The sequence below is a fragment of the Botryllus schlosseri genome, chromosome 16 (genome assembly GCF_051294905.1).
Source record: "Botryllus schlosseri isolate E-star chromosome 16, Bs_hap1, whole genome shotgun sequence".
Lineage (NCBI taxonomy): Eukaryota > Metazoa > Chordata > Ascidiacea > Stolidobranchia > Styelidae > Botryllus > Botryllus schlosseri.
Genome location: NC_137251.1, coordinates 5588888 through 5602004, shown reverse-complemented (window position 1 = coordinate 5602004; position 13117 = coordinate 5588888). Strand labels below are relative to the sequence as shown.

The following is a 13117-nucleotide window of genomic DNA, read 5'->3' as shown; positions in this document are numbered from 1 at the left end:
CAATGAATGATAGGAAGATGCCGAAACGACTAGGAGTACTCTTAAGATCAGACACCCGCCTGGGCCAAGGCGATGTTAAGAGGAGGCATGCAGATTGCAGAGTGGTCTCAAGATCATACACCCACAGTTTCAACGCCCTCTCTGTTCATTGCATCACATTGTACGTTAGGGTTACCATAGTTTGATATCCAGAAAAGAACGCACTTTTTACCACGCAATTCAAAATATCGGACGAGCCACCAGTAAATTTACAGGAAATACTGTTGCGTTGAATAAAAAAGGGTCATTTTTCCAATTCGACTCCAGAAATACACGCTCAAACTTCCAGACTTCGCGTCATTTCTTGCATTTGTTTCCGTGTCGCCGAGCTGTCAAAGCTAACATTTGGGGTTCTCAGACGACATTTTCGATTTACTGAAGAGGACGTAGGCTATGGTATGAGATAGGTAAACCCAGTTCGAACACTGGCCGTTTCCAGCGCTGAACCTTGGCGCCAACTGTTTTTAAAAGTTCTGTATGCTACCTTCCTGCTAAACTCACGCCGTTTCCACGACAATAATTGGAGTTGGGAGTGATCGATACCTCTCCGGCATATATGAAAACAACCATCCACATGATAACAAAGCAAATGCAATCATAATTTCACCGACTACCAGTACCGCACATGATTAATCGGTCAGTCGCCTAAGCCCGCACATTTTGAAGAAGCTGGGTAACCCCCACCCTGCTGTATCGCACACAAATACAGCAGAGGATTAATGAAAATCACACCGAGGTACATTCGAATATACGCCACGAGGCAAATCATGATACAGAGTTAGGATAACAGAGCTGGCACCCGCGAAATCACCGCGGGCACATAGCATGGCGACCACCGTCGACAGGTAAACTATGCCCAGTAACGAAGGACGACGCGTCGGAGGCTAGATATGCGATCGCCCACGCCACTTCATCGGCCTTTCCCGGCCTCCCGAGTGCGTGCGTTGTCTGGCATCTCTCCAGAAACTGAATAATAAATTTCTAATGAATTCGACTCATCCACACACAGCCGACTCTACGTTACCGCTTTATACGCCGTTTCGTCCATGCCGCCTCTTTTATGCAATTCAGTGACCGTAACTCCTGGACTACAAAAGAGACTGGTATGAACGGGCAGCACGATAAGGCGACATACTCACTTGACACAGTTGACACGAACGCCCTTCGTCGAAAGTTCTATAAATCATCAATAGGGAGGAATTACACAACGGAAACCAAAAACAAGCTGTGCTTTTATTAAGCTCGCCGCATATGATTTTGGCATTACACTCTGTGGAGTCGCATGGCGGAAGAAACGCTACATGTCTGGGCAATGGCATGTCGTGGCGCGGTAATGACCGGCACAGAAATGCCTATTTCTATGACTCATGAGTATTTTAGAGGGGTGTCCATCCATATTAAAATGTGGCCAAGCAGCAACATTAAATTGCGCTCTTGATTTACGAAGCAACACCTGTAGCCACTTTCACTTCTTTGTAGAGTCATTATTATCAGATTTATCGTTTGTACCTTTTCTTCAAGCATTTTTCTTACGTTTCAAAGTTGCTACCTTGTACTCTGGTATCATGACTAGGTAAGAAACCAGACATGGGGTGATTACTTCATGAATGTAATCGATTGTGATTACGATTACTTCAGAATCACGCGATTACGATTACGATTACAGCAAAATCAGGAAGTAGTCGATTACGATTACGATTACATTGCGAAAGTAATCACGATTACTCACGATTACATTTATTTTGCATCGTAGTAGTTATATTGGAAGACAATACATGGATTGCGTTGAATAGGCCTAATGATATAACAAGTGTCTTTACAAAAGATGGGACATTTCCTTGTTACGTCATAATGTACCCATTGCCCTTTTCATAGAGGACGGTTTATCGCTCACAACGTTTTGCATTCTTGCCAGGTCCATAACTGCCGCACCCCAAACACCCCAATAGGGTGGGGAGCGTGGTTGGAGGATTGGCTACTCAAAAGTATTTCGTAAACCACCATAAATTACAGAGTATTTTTGAGAGATTTCATTAACTTGGAAATTCTCTTTGAGCTTTGCGATTTAAATGTCTCTAGATAGATTGATTTCGAAATGCATACGTCTCCCCCCAAGAAATAAAGCATGTATCATTCATAGTAATAGGCATTTAGGTGCCATCATTCAATACCGCTCTTCGACACATCAAAAGACATATGCAGTTTCGGCCAACATGAGAATCCACGAAGTGTGCTACTAAAGAAAGACATTGGCGGAAACTTAGGGTATGTGTCCATCGTCAATAGCCGCGCTGGGTGGGCGTGACTAACAGTCCATTCCTTTCAATCTGAGCCCACGATGTAAAGGCCACCCGGGCATCCACAAAGCATTAGATATGACAATTCGTGAGTGTGTCTCATGCAAGTTTTTCTTTTAGTCTGCTATATTTGGGCCACTTCAATCAATATCTTTTGGCTCTATAACAGACCGGAGGTCACGAATTAACAGCATACAATAAAGTAATTATTGCAAGATACCAGATGTTATAATTATGAATTACGCGCCCCCTGCTCTTCAGGTTAATCTGGCCATCGGGCGCTGAGATAGGAATAAAAATGCAATATAATGCAATTACCAATATTATTGAATAAATTAAATCTTCAACTTCAAAATTGACTACTCTATGGGGGCACAAGACCAATGTTTGGGTGGGGGAAACTTTTGCGATTTTGATCCTGATTCTAGTTACAACCCACGCTAACATGGTATATATTAGGGTTACCATACGTCCTCTTTTAAGAGGATTTGTCCTCTTTTTTGACTTTTTTGAAAGTGTCCTCGGAGGACGTCCTTTTGTCCTCTTTTTTGAGATTTTGTCCTCTTTTTTGAAAATTTAGGTAAGATTTAGAACAAATTACGAGTGATATGCCGTAAATTAGCACAGAACTGACGCACCGGCGGGTATTTCGGAGTGAAAAACGGTTATTTTAGCTCCGGGCGGAAAAGATGACTTTTTTTTTTAGTCAACCGATCACAAAGTGGGAAAAATTCACCGGTTTTTGAGAATTCTTCTCCGGTTTTGCAAGTCTCAAATTTCTGAAAAAGTGTCCTCTTTTTAGATTTCCAAAATATGGTAAGCCTAGTATATATAAGCCGATGGCTATGGCGACAGGTCCAAATGTTCAGTAAAGAATTGTGAAATAGTGATTGGCGCCCGTTTTGAGTAGAATAATATGAGAATAAGAGAAAGTGAACATAAAATTCTGCCTTCAACTTGATGCAGATAATGTAATGCAGGCTGCCATTACGTAAACGGCAAACCAACGGCCCAGTTATGATATATATCAGCAGCTGTTGATTTTAATGCGCCGTTGTGGAAACTGTAATGTTTTATTTGACGAGTACAAAATTTCAAGCCTTTGTCTGGTGTAGGTTCGTGCCATATAGGCCCACTTCTCGCCAAGCAGCAAAACTGAAACTGCATTTAACTATAGAATTAGACCTAGAACATTCTATAGTTTAACTAAGCAGAACCAAAATTCAATACAAAAGTTGCTTAGGCAGAGAGGTGATTAATTATCCTGTTGCGAGGTAGTGGTGTCTGAAATGTATTGATAACCAGATATATACCAGATATATATCACACTAATGTACACCGAATATCTATTTACTATGTGTGGACACTTCTCACGCAAAGACGAGCAGAGTTAATAGGCAACCTCTGACGTAATAATGAGCAGTGGCATTAGAAAATCCGACGCTTGTGCTCTCAATAACTGGTACAATGCGTATTCCTTGTTCACGAGTGTTCAGTATATGTCACAGTCCTTGTACCAATAAAAAGTAATCGTTCTTTCACAAAAAAATCGATTAAATATGGGAAGTAGTCGATTACGATTACTTCGGGATTTTTTCGAATGTAATCGATTGCGATTACGATTACTTGAAAATGCTGTAATCGTCGTAATCGATTACGATTACTAATCGCGATTACCCCATGTCTGTAAGAAACCCTGTGGGCAGCTACGAAAGTATATCCACTAGTAACTCAAAGGGAGTGTAGGCTACAGCACAATAATTACCTAGGGCACTACATCTTGTTAATTGATCCAGGGCTGCTTTAGACACATTGTAGGCCAGTGCACCTGGAAACTGGACAAGAATAACTGAAAATGCTCAACCCAATTACTGAACTTCGCAACTTACCGATCGAATCCCATTGACACTTGAGACATTGACTACAGACCCCTTTGACTCAATCAACAGAGGCAAGCAAGACTGCGTCAAGTGAAACACTGACCTTCAAAGCAGACAAACATCAGATAAATAACATTACTGCAGACTATAATAATACGCCGATTTACAACCAAACAATCTTACATACATCAAATTTATAGCCATCAATGATTCAAAGTCTTCAGTCGTCGTATTTTCGATTGTGCCACTCTTAATAATTCCAGCATTGTTGACCAACACATCTAGTTTTTTGAAATAGCTTTGAGATTCTTCCGCCACTCTTTTAACATCCTGCTGAGAAGTTACATCCGCTGGTATAGTGATTACCTTAAAAGTAACACGGAAAATATACTTGACAAATTGTGACAGATCATCAGTGTTCGGACCATGTTGATACCCAAAAGTGGTCACTTGGTCAGAAGGTAGTCGTCGGTGGTATTCAAGTTGAAATAGCGGAGATGCCGTAAACTTTACTCAATTACAAGTTTAAGACAATATGCCTGTACTACTTGATGTCGATGTATGAAATGGTGGGTAGTAAGCAGAGGTGGTCAGTAACGAAGTACTTCTACTTTTATGAAGTACTCAAGTAGTTTTCCTCTACTTCTGGTACTTACTCGAGTAGAACTAGTTGTTGCTACTTCTACTTCATAATATTTTGTGAACTACTTACTTACTTTTCGCCATTTTCAGTTTGTCAAGTAGAAGTAGTTTAATCCTCGAATCGGGAGGTAGCCTGAGGAATTTTGGGGCTGTTTTCACGGGGTATCAACCTTTAATGTTCAGAAAAGTTGAGTAAAGCCCATAATTTTCGTCGCACTTTGCGCACAGCGGATATAGAGTGACCAATCTGCGTGGTTCCGTTCACACCGCTTTGTCACCCATATGAAATATTTCATCCCAGATATATGGCCCATCATAACGTTTGAAACTGATGTTTCGCAATCTAAAATTTACTTATCATATCATATCGTAGTCTAGCAGTCCATGGCGTGTCCTTATCTGGAACAGTGGGCTCTGACTTTTTTTAGCTTTAGACCAGTTTCAGTATACAACCTTTGAAACTCTCTGGGCTAAAGACATTAATTACATTTTCCGCTGTTTGAGGTAGTATATATATTTCACTTTCAATTCCTAGTATTACACTTTGAGTTATACATAGTATCAGTTCGTTTGTCTTGAGAACAGACATATTTAAGTATAAAAGAAAGTGTAGTAAAGCCTTTAATTTCCGGAAATAAAGCTACACAATATGGCAGTTTTACGATACACCACATTTTTTTATTGACGTTTACCAATCGCGCAAAATGTGTACACCGTATCCGATACAACTTCTCCACACTTTTACTAAACTACAGGCCTTATAATATGGGGAAGGTGCCATATCATGATATTTTCTAAAACATAGGATTAGTATCGCATTTCCATATCAATACTATCATTTTCATTCCATCATGCGGACGAAAGTTTATGCTGTCGAAAATTGGACACGTCCTGGTATGCATCAATATGAATAAAGAGCTTCTTGGAGGTACAGAACTTCAATATACAATTAAATAGTATATTCATATTGAAATGAACCCGAATATTTTCGGCTGACACTCGTCAGGGGTAATCGTCAGCAACTAGTAGAGAATTGGAAAGAACATTGTATATCAACAATCGTATCACAAAATATGACGTCACCAGCATGAAATTTCGAATGAGAGAGCGTTCAATGTACTATTTTTAGGTGATACACGAACTCCTTTTGTTGACAGAGTTTTGGTTGGTGTATTTTGATAAAAGTTGATTCCAAGGCACACAAATGGAATTGTGAACGGCCTCGACCTACGATTCGGAATCGGTCGTCTCGATAATTATTCGCACAAATCGGATTATCCAACAGATGTTTGCCGATGGCAGAATTAATGGCTTTTGATCGATCAGCATCAATCTTGAGTGGATGAGTTAAGGGTGAGCTTTTCACATCGCGTGACGCACGTGTTCTGATAAATCTGGGGACATGTTGGTTTATGCGGTCCTGCAGACGTCTTGACGTTCTTCCCACGTAGCCACAATCACAGTGGCACCTATATTCGTACACTACATTACTTTGTTGAAGTGCAGGAAGCACGTCTTTGCGTGTTGAAGGGAGCAGTTGTGTTGTTGTAAAAATCACATTGGTTTTGACTGTATCGTAACATTTACCGACAGCAGAAATCAATTGTTTTTCAAAGCGGGTGGAAATGGGGCCAATCCAAGGTAGATGGATATAAACATCTTTTATTGTTCGTGCGGTGGGCTCTGTTCGTTTTTCTGCGTTGAATTGCGTTAATTTCCTCTCCATGCCGCGGCTGATGACGTGTTCAGGGTAACCGAAAAATCTTACTTGATAACGGTTACCCTGAACACGTCATCAGCCGCGGCATGGAGAGGAAATTAACGCAATTCAACGCAGAAAAACGAACAGAGCCCACCGCACGAACAATAAAAGATGTTTATATCCATCTACCTTGGATTGGCCCCATTTCCACCCGCTTTGAAAAACAATTGATTTCTGCTGTCGGTAAATGTTACGATACAGTCAAAACCAATGTGATTTTTACAACAACACAACTGCTCCCTTCAACACGCAAAGACGTGCTTCCTGCACTTCAACAAAGTAATGTAGTGTACGAATATAGGTGCCACTGTGATTGTGGCTACGTGGGAAGAACGTCAAGACGTCTGCAGGACCGCATAAACCAACATGTCCCCAGATTTATCAGAACACGTGCGTCACGCGATGTGAAAAGCTCACCCTTAACTCATCCACTCAAGATTGATGCTGATCGATCAAAAGCCATTAATTCTGCCATCGGCAAACATCTGTTGGATAATCCGATTTGTGCGAATAATTATCGAGACGACCGATTCCGAATCGTAGGTCGAGGCCGTTCACAATTCCATTTGTGTGCCTTGGAATCAACTTTTATCAAAATACACCAACCAAAACTCTGTCAACAAAAGGAGTTCGTGTATCACCTAAAAATAGTACATTGAACGCTCTCTCATTCGAAATTTCATGCTGGTGACGTCATATTTTGTGATACGATTGTTGATATACAATGTTCTTTCCAATTCTCTACTAGTTGCTGACGATTACCCCTGACGAGTGTCAGCCGAAAATATTCGGGTTCATTTCAATATGAATATACTATTTAATATGAATAAAGCTCTCTGCCTTTTGCATAGCTCAATTTGCAGCTTTTGGCAATCAATGCGAACGAATTACGATCGTTTTCACAACTACTTACATACTTGAGTAGATTTAAAGTCAGTCAATTCTACTTCTACTTCAAGTAGTTTCAGGTTGCTTATGGAAGAAGTACTTCTACTTCTACTACTTGAGTAGCTTTCTTGACTACTTTGACCACCTCTGGTAGTAAGTGTCAGAAATTTTGAAGTAGCATGGAGTTTGTGAATACTACAAATATTCTTGTTGCTGTAAGTTACTGGGCTTGCCTCATTTTTATATACATTTTCATAAATAACTCTCTTTTATATATCTTGGCAAACCCCTCAGCCATCATTCTTCTCAAACAGAGTCCTATCAGCTCATCAATTAAAATGGATTGTCTCTCTTGTATTGCTGTGCAAAATTGAATACCATAAAATACAATTCAATGCACAGTGCAAGAAGATATTTAGCGCTAAATGTGCTTTGGTAAGAAGAACGGAGTGGATTAGCTGAGAAATAGCGTCTCGCACACCAATGAAATGGAAAATCCTTCAACGTAGCTATGTTAATTATTTAAACATTGTGGTAAACACGCAACTACTCGGGGAATGCCCATAGATGAGCGTACCGTAATGAAAATGCTCCACGAAAACGACATGTTATATTACCGACAAAGTGACACTAACATTAAAATGGTTTTAGTAGTAATTCTTGATATAGAGACTGACTTTTACGCCGTTTTTCTCGCATTCTTCCCGAGTCGCTCTCAGATTTTTCTCATTTCTCCCAATAAGAGATAAATCGCATCCCAGCTTTGAAAAGAGCACGCTTGCAGCCCGGCCGATTCCTGAGCTAGCACCTAAAATAAAGATTCGAAACAGTAGCACAAGAAGTAAAGAATATATCAATGAAGAATGGCGATGTACGCCACCTCAGGGGTAGTCAAAGAGTGATAGCCTATTACACAGAACACCTAACTAATGGATTCGAGTATTATGACGGGTGAACAGAACTTGCGAAGCATTTGTTACTGAACAGCAGGGTTGTAACCAAGTCACAAGTCAATCTCACTTTTATAGTCAAGTCGAGTCATTTTCAATTCACCACCGAGTCAAGTCTGAGTCCAAGTCAGTGAGTAGAGAGTCGAGTCCAAGTCATAGTGTTTTGACTTGAGTGTGTGTTCAAGACCAAGTCATTGTGTTCACTGGTCAGTTTCGAGTTCAATCCGGTAGAATCCACTTTTTTAAACTGTGCTCGAATGGTATGGAATGGCTCGCATATATAATATCGTAATTTACCTCAGTCCTAACAGTTTTTGCCACAATTTGCAAGTATAAGGACTGATAGACGGAATACCAATACGTGGTGACTTTACTATTCTTCGAAGTTACAATGATCTAGGTCTGTCTTGGCTGTCCTAGTCTCAAGTCACAATGACTCGAGTACAGGTCGAGTCGATACACAAATTGACTCGAGTCATTTTACACATTTGAAAAAATGACTCGAGTTAGTCACCAAAAACTCGCGAGTCGAGTCATTATTCGTGTCATTACAACCTTGCTAAACGGTTATACCGTAGGCCTACTGTGAAATAAGGGATTGTATTCAGCTGTGTGGCAATGGTTGTCAGACTAGTCACTATTCACTGATGGTAGCATACTGAACTGTAAGTAATAATGTCAATATATATTCATCTTCAAGCGATGACTTCGAAAGGAGGCCAGCGACACATCAAGCAGCAAACAAGAAGTTGGAATGGTACAACTACTCCTACTTGAGAAGCTTCAAGAAGTGGTTTGGCAGACCTTTATTTGTCCATAAGCAATGAAACAAAACCAGAACATGGCAAAGCAAGAGGGAAATAGCCTACTTTGCGGTCTTGTGGTGTTTTGAACTGATGAAAATTTTTAATAAACGGAACTGAACTCGAGTAAGCTATTGCCAGACGTGGTCATTATTAAAATACTTCTACATCTAGAATCTACTCGGATGCATTGGGTCTACTTGAGCTATTATGTTACTAGACTACTTCTACTTGTACAAGTTTTTCAAAGCTAAACTATTTACTTTTCACATTTCTGATTTTGTCCACTAGAAAGTAGTGTTCAAACAAACTTGTATCGATTTTACGGCTGAAACTGTTTCAACCTGGCAAGTAACGATAATACAATATATCCTATGTTAGTTTCATGTTCTTTTTGAAATCAGTCACCAGCGATTGACTAACAAGGTCTACGACGGTTTGTCCGCAGCTGGTTTCTTCAAGCGACCTATTCCAATAATTCCCATGGCTTCCAATCTTTACTTCTGCTTGAAGCAGCCTTCCAGCCCAAATATTTCTACTATTAGTATCAAAGTAAAAATTGTCAGCATGGCTTCCACTTTAGTATTGCAATGGCTACTTTGACCGGCAGTTGGTATTCCAAGAAAGTCGAAGTACGTTGAAACTGATCACCAATAATTTTTAAAAATGAATACAATCGAAAACATAAATTTCACCCACCTGTTATGATGCCAACTTTTCCGGCCAAATCCAGCTGAATAACACAAAACAGAAAATAAATTCACGCAATGCCGCAAAGAATCAATATCCTCATCTCACCATCTGTCTCATCTTGCAAACTAGTTTCAGCGAACAGCACGACTTTAGTACTTAGCTCTGAAACACCACTGCAAAGGAGAAAACGGATCGCATATTTCCAAATGCCACTAATCTATGACGTCGTCAAATTAGTGATGACAGATTTTAATCAAGAAAACCTATTTATACAGCACAGTCGGTGGCTTACTTAACATAAACATTGAATGAACAATTGAACGTTGTACATGGTACAATCAATCAGAAAAGAAAAACAAATGCTTCATGCTAATGATTCAGATGTAATAAACAATGGATTCCCTGAAAAATGATTCAAGATTTTACATGGCATGGACGTGGCTTGGAATTAATATTGGTTTCGAAAAAATGAATTTTTGCTCTGTCCCACAGCAAATTGTGTGTCATTTTCACACAACAGGCTTTACTGCGACCAACAATGCACATTGGTAAGTGTATTGCAGCATACTAGCAGAATTTCCTATGTACGTGCTTGGCAAGTCCCTAACATCTTTGACGATCTCAAACCCAATATTTTTAGCAATCCCAAGTATTTCTTCATACGAAAACTCAACAGACGGTTCATCAGGCATGTCAGAAAAGTGATAGAGTAAAGGGCCGAAATTCACCCACAAACCACCAGGTGTTAATATATCGAATATCCGTTCAATGTAACTTATGATATTGTGAGCCGTATCGATGAAATAACAAGTGGCAACACAATTCCAAGAACATGGGGTCTCGTAGCATTCAACGAAGTCACCCGCAGCCATTGAGAATTCAGAATCAGGAGGCAGGCCTGCCGGATTGACATCAGGGAATTTCACGGGAGCTAATACAGATTCCCATGATTTTACGTTGCATTTTTGGGTCACCCACGGATACATTTGAAACCGATGGAAGTCTCCATTTGACGGATTAGCCGTCCTGTTGAGAACGAAGTCAGAAGTGAATAACATGAAGAAACTGAATTCATTCCCTTCACAGCGATAACCGAGGCGTGCAATCTCCCATGCTAAGCGTCCAAGACCACACCCAGGAACAAGTACGGACATCTTCTTGGCATTCTTTGACGGGGGCATTCTACTAAGGATCTCATCAATTATAGGCTTGTAGCAAGTTTCTCTCTCGTGCTTCCCCTCAGGACTCCAATCACGAACTATCTGTTTTAGGGTTGTTCGCACTTTATCGAGATCCATAGGCCTTGGTTTCGTAGCTGGCGTACCTTTTTGGATTGTTTCAAATTCTTTGTTTTGAAAGGCATTCCCACACGTACGGACAATCATTTGACAAATGACGTTATTGAATTCAATGGATGTTCTCTTCCGTTCGAGGATTTCAAGATGATTAGGAAGGTGGTTTTGGTGTCTTTGAGTGAGGTCTTTGAATCTTTTTTCACAAACCGCTACTTGTTTCAGTGCATCCTTTTTATAAGCAAGAAAAGAATTGACAACCCTGGCAAAATGAAAAGCTTCTTCTTCTTCGGCGGTTGCTTTTTCATCTCTAGTTGGTAGATTCACGCTATCGGCGGACATATTGTCTTGCTCCCCACGGCTGTGCTGCGGTGATACCGCAGTCACAAGACAAGACCAGTACCAGAATTGCCGGAACAACGCGGCGAACTGCCGTGGTGTTGCGAAAGTGCGAGCTAACGAGTAGTCACCAGAGATGCCACTGAGATATTTTGGAAAAACCCAGATTTGGACGTTGAAAAAACCCAGAAAAACCCAGATCCTGTATTTCACTCAAATTTATATGATATAGCTGTAAAACAGTGACTGAGAGTCATCAATGACAGTTATACGGACACGGAAGAAGTTTTAGCCCTTGATATTGAAATCCCAACTGTTCATTGTCATACTATACATTTTGCTGTTAAATGAGCAAATCCATCGAAATATGATGCTTTCCTCTCGACACATTGCTACGGGCATTCGGTAAGGGGGGTAGGTCAATACGTGGTTTATTATATATTCGTAATGTTTGTCACATTGCTAACCCCCATCTATGATGAGGATGATTTTAGGGTAGTTCCAGTGACTGTGAGCTGACCAGATATATTAAAAATAGCTTTCGATTCATTAAACCTGGGACAAGCACTTTTATCTGGGATGTTTAGTCGAAAAAGAAACTGCCAGATCATGAAATTAAGGGTACATTTGAATTTGACAAACCCCTCTCCCTCTGAATAACTTGCCCGGGTGCCCATGCAAACTCTCTCTTTGAGTGTCCCTGTTGAAAGTGAATATACTCTGATGTCAACATGGTAGATTAGTTAGATCAACATTTGGCCTTTCCATGTGCATTAATTGCAACTTTACAGCAGTTACATACTATTTACTGACACACAACGAATTTGTTGCAGCGCTAGCATTCAAGTCCTAAATCGTTTTGAATTGCAAAACAAATGCTCCAGAGTTGCCTTGTGAAAATGACTTTCTGCGACCTAGTAGTCAGTATTCAATTAAGCTCTCTCATCACGCCAAGACCTCTCATTTTAATAGTAAATGGGTATCTTTAGACTCTGCCGTTTCAATCACAGTAGAATCCGTCGACATCATAAGATCTTACTAAGCTAATAATCAATTTTGCGCCGTAAAATTGACCTGACAAACCTGATGTTGAAAAAAACCCAGATTTCAAGCACAAAAACCCAGAAACCCAGGTGATGCTCGAAAAACCCAGATCTGGGTGGAAAAACCCAGGAGTGGCATCTCTGGTAGTCACCGACTAGCAGAGATGAGCATGGATTAGGATTAGGTTTTGAAAAAACAGGATTTGTGAAATTTTGTCGGATTTGGATTGGATTTGGATTAGACATTTTTTTCTGAACGGATTAGGATTTGGATTGGATTTACCTATTTTCAGGGAGATTGAAATGTCGTGTGGCGAATGGCGACAAACTTTATTCAGATCAGTTATTAATGTACTTATGGTTACTAGGTTATCTTAAATCAAGTGAATCGTTGGTTGTGAAAGAAAATTTTCGAATCCCTCCATTGCATAAATTAGTTTTTTTTTCTGAATTTCCAGTTTGAATCGGATTAGGATTGGACGTGGACTT

The 13117-nt window shown here is 40.2% G+C and overlaps 2 protein-coding genes across 2 annotated transcripts; both read right to left on the bottom strand.

Annotated features, from left to right (window-relative positions):
- Positions 1 to 572: 572 nt before the first annotated feature.
- Positions 573 to 10165, bottom strand: LOC145458830 (3-oxoacyl-[acyl-carrier-protein] reductase FabG-like). The gene is made up of 9 exons (XM_080337324.1): positions 10060 to 10165; positions 9961 to 9994; positions 8186 to 8316; positions 4404 to 4582; positions 4226 to 4319; positions 4102 to 4171; positions 1179 to 1215; positions 1064 to 1127; positions 573 to 1005 (listed from the first exon to the last, which is right to left on the bottom strand). Exons 1-9 carry the CDS (start codon positions 10069 to 10071, stop codon positions 847 to 849), a joined length of 780 nt encoding a protein of 259 aa, XP_080193450.1. The 5' UTR covers positions 10072 to 10165; the 3' UTR covers positions 573 to 846.
- On the bottom strand, positions 10128 to 11711 carry LOC145458829 (carnosine N-methyltransferase-like). Its single transcript, XM_080337323.1, has one exon. The coding sequence runs from the start codon at positions 11586 to 11588 to the stop codon at positions 10464 to 10466; it is 1125 nt and encodes a 374-aa protein (XP_080193449.1). The 5' UTR covers positions 11589 to 11711; the 3' UTR covers positions 10128 to 10463.
- Positions 11712 to 13117: the final 1406 nt, after the last annotated feature.

Bases quoted from the DNA above. Each gene is read 5' to 3' on its own strand.
- LOC145458830 (XM_080337324.1), bottom strand. The intron at 1,128-1,178 runs GTGAGTATGTCG...TCTCTTTTGTAG, and splicing joins GTTCGTGTCAACTGTGTCAA to TCCAGGAGTTACGGTCACTG. The intron at 1,006-1,063 runs GTAACGTAGAGT...TTTATTATTCAG, and splicing joins ACGAAACGGCGTATAAAGCG to TTTCTGGAGAGATGCCAGAC.
- LOC145458829 (XM_080337323.1), bottom strand. From the start codon at position 11,588: ATGTCCGCCGATAGCGTGAATCTACCAACTAGAGATGAAAAAGCAACC.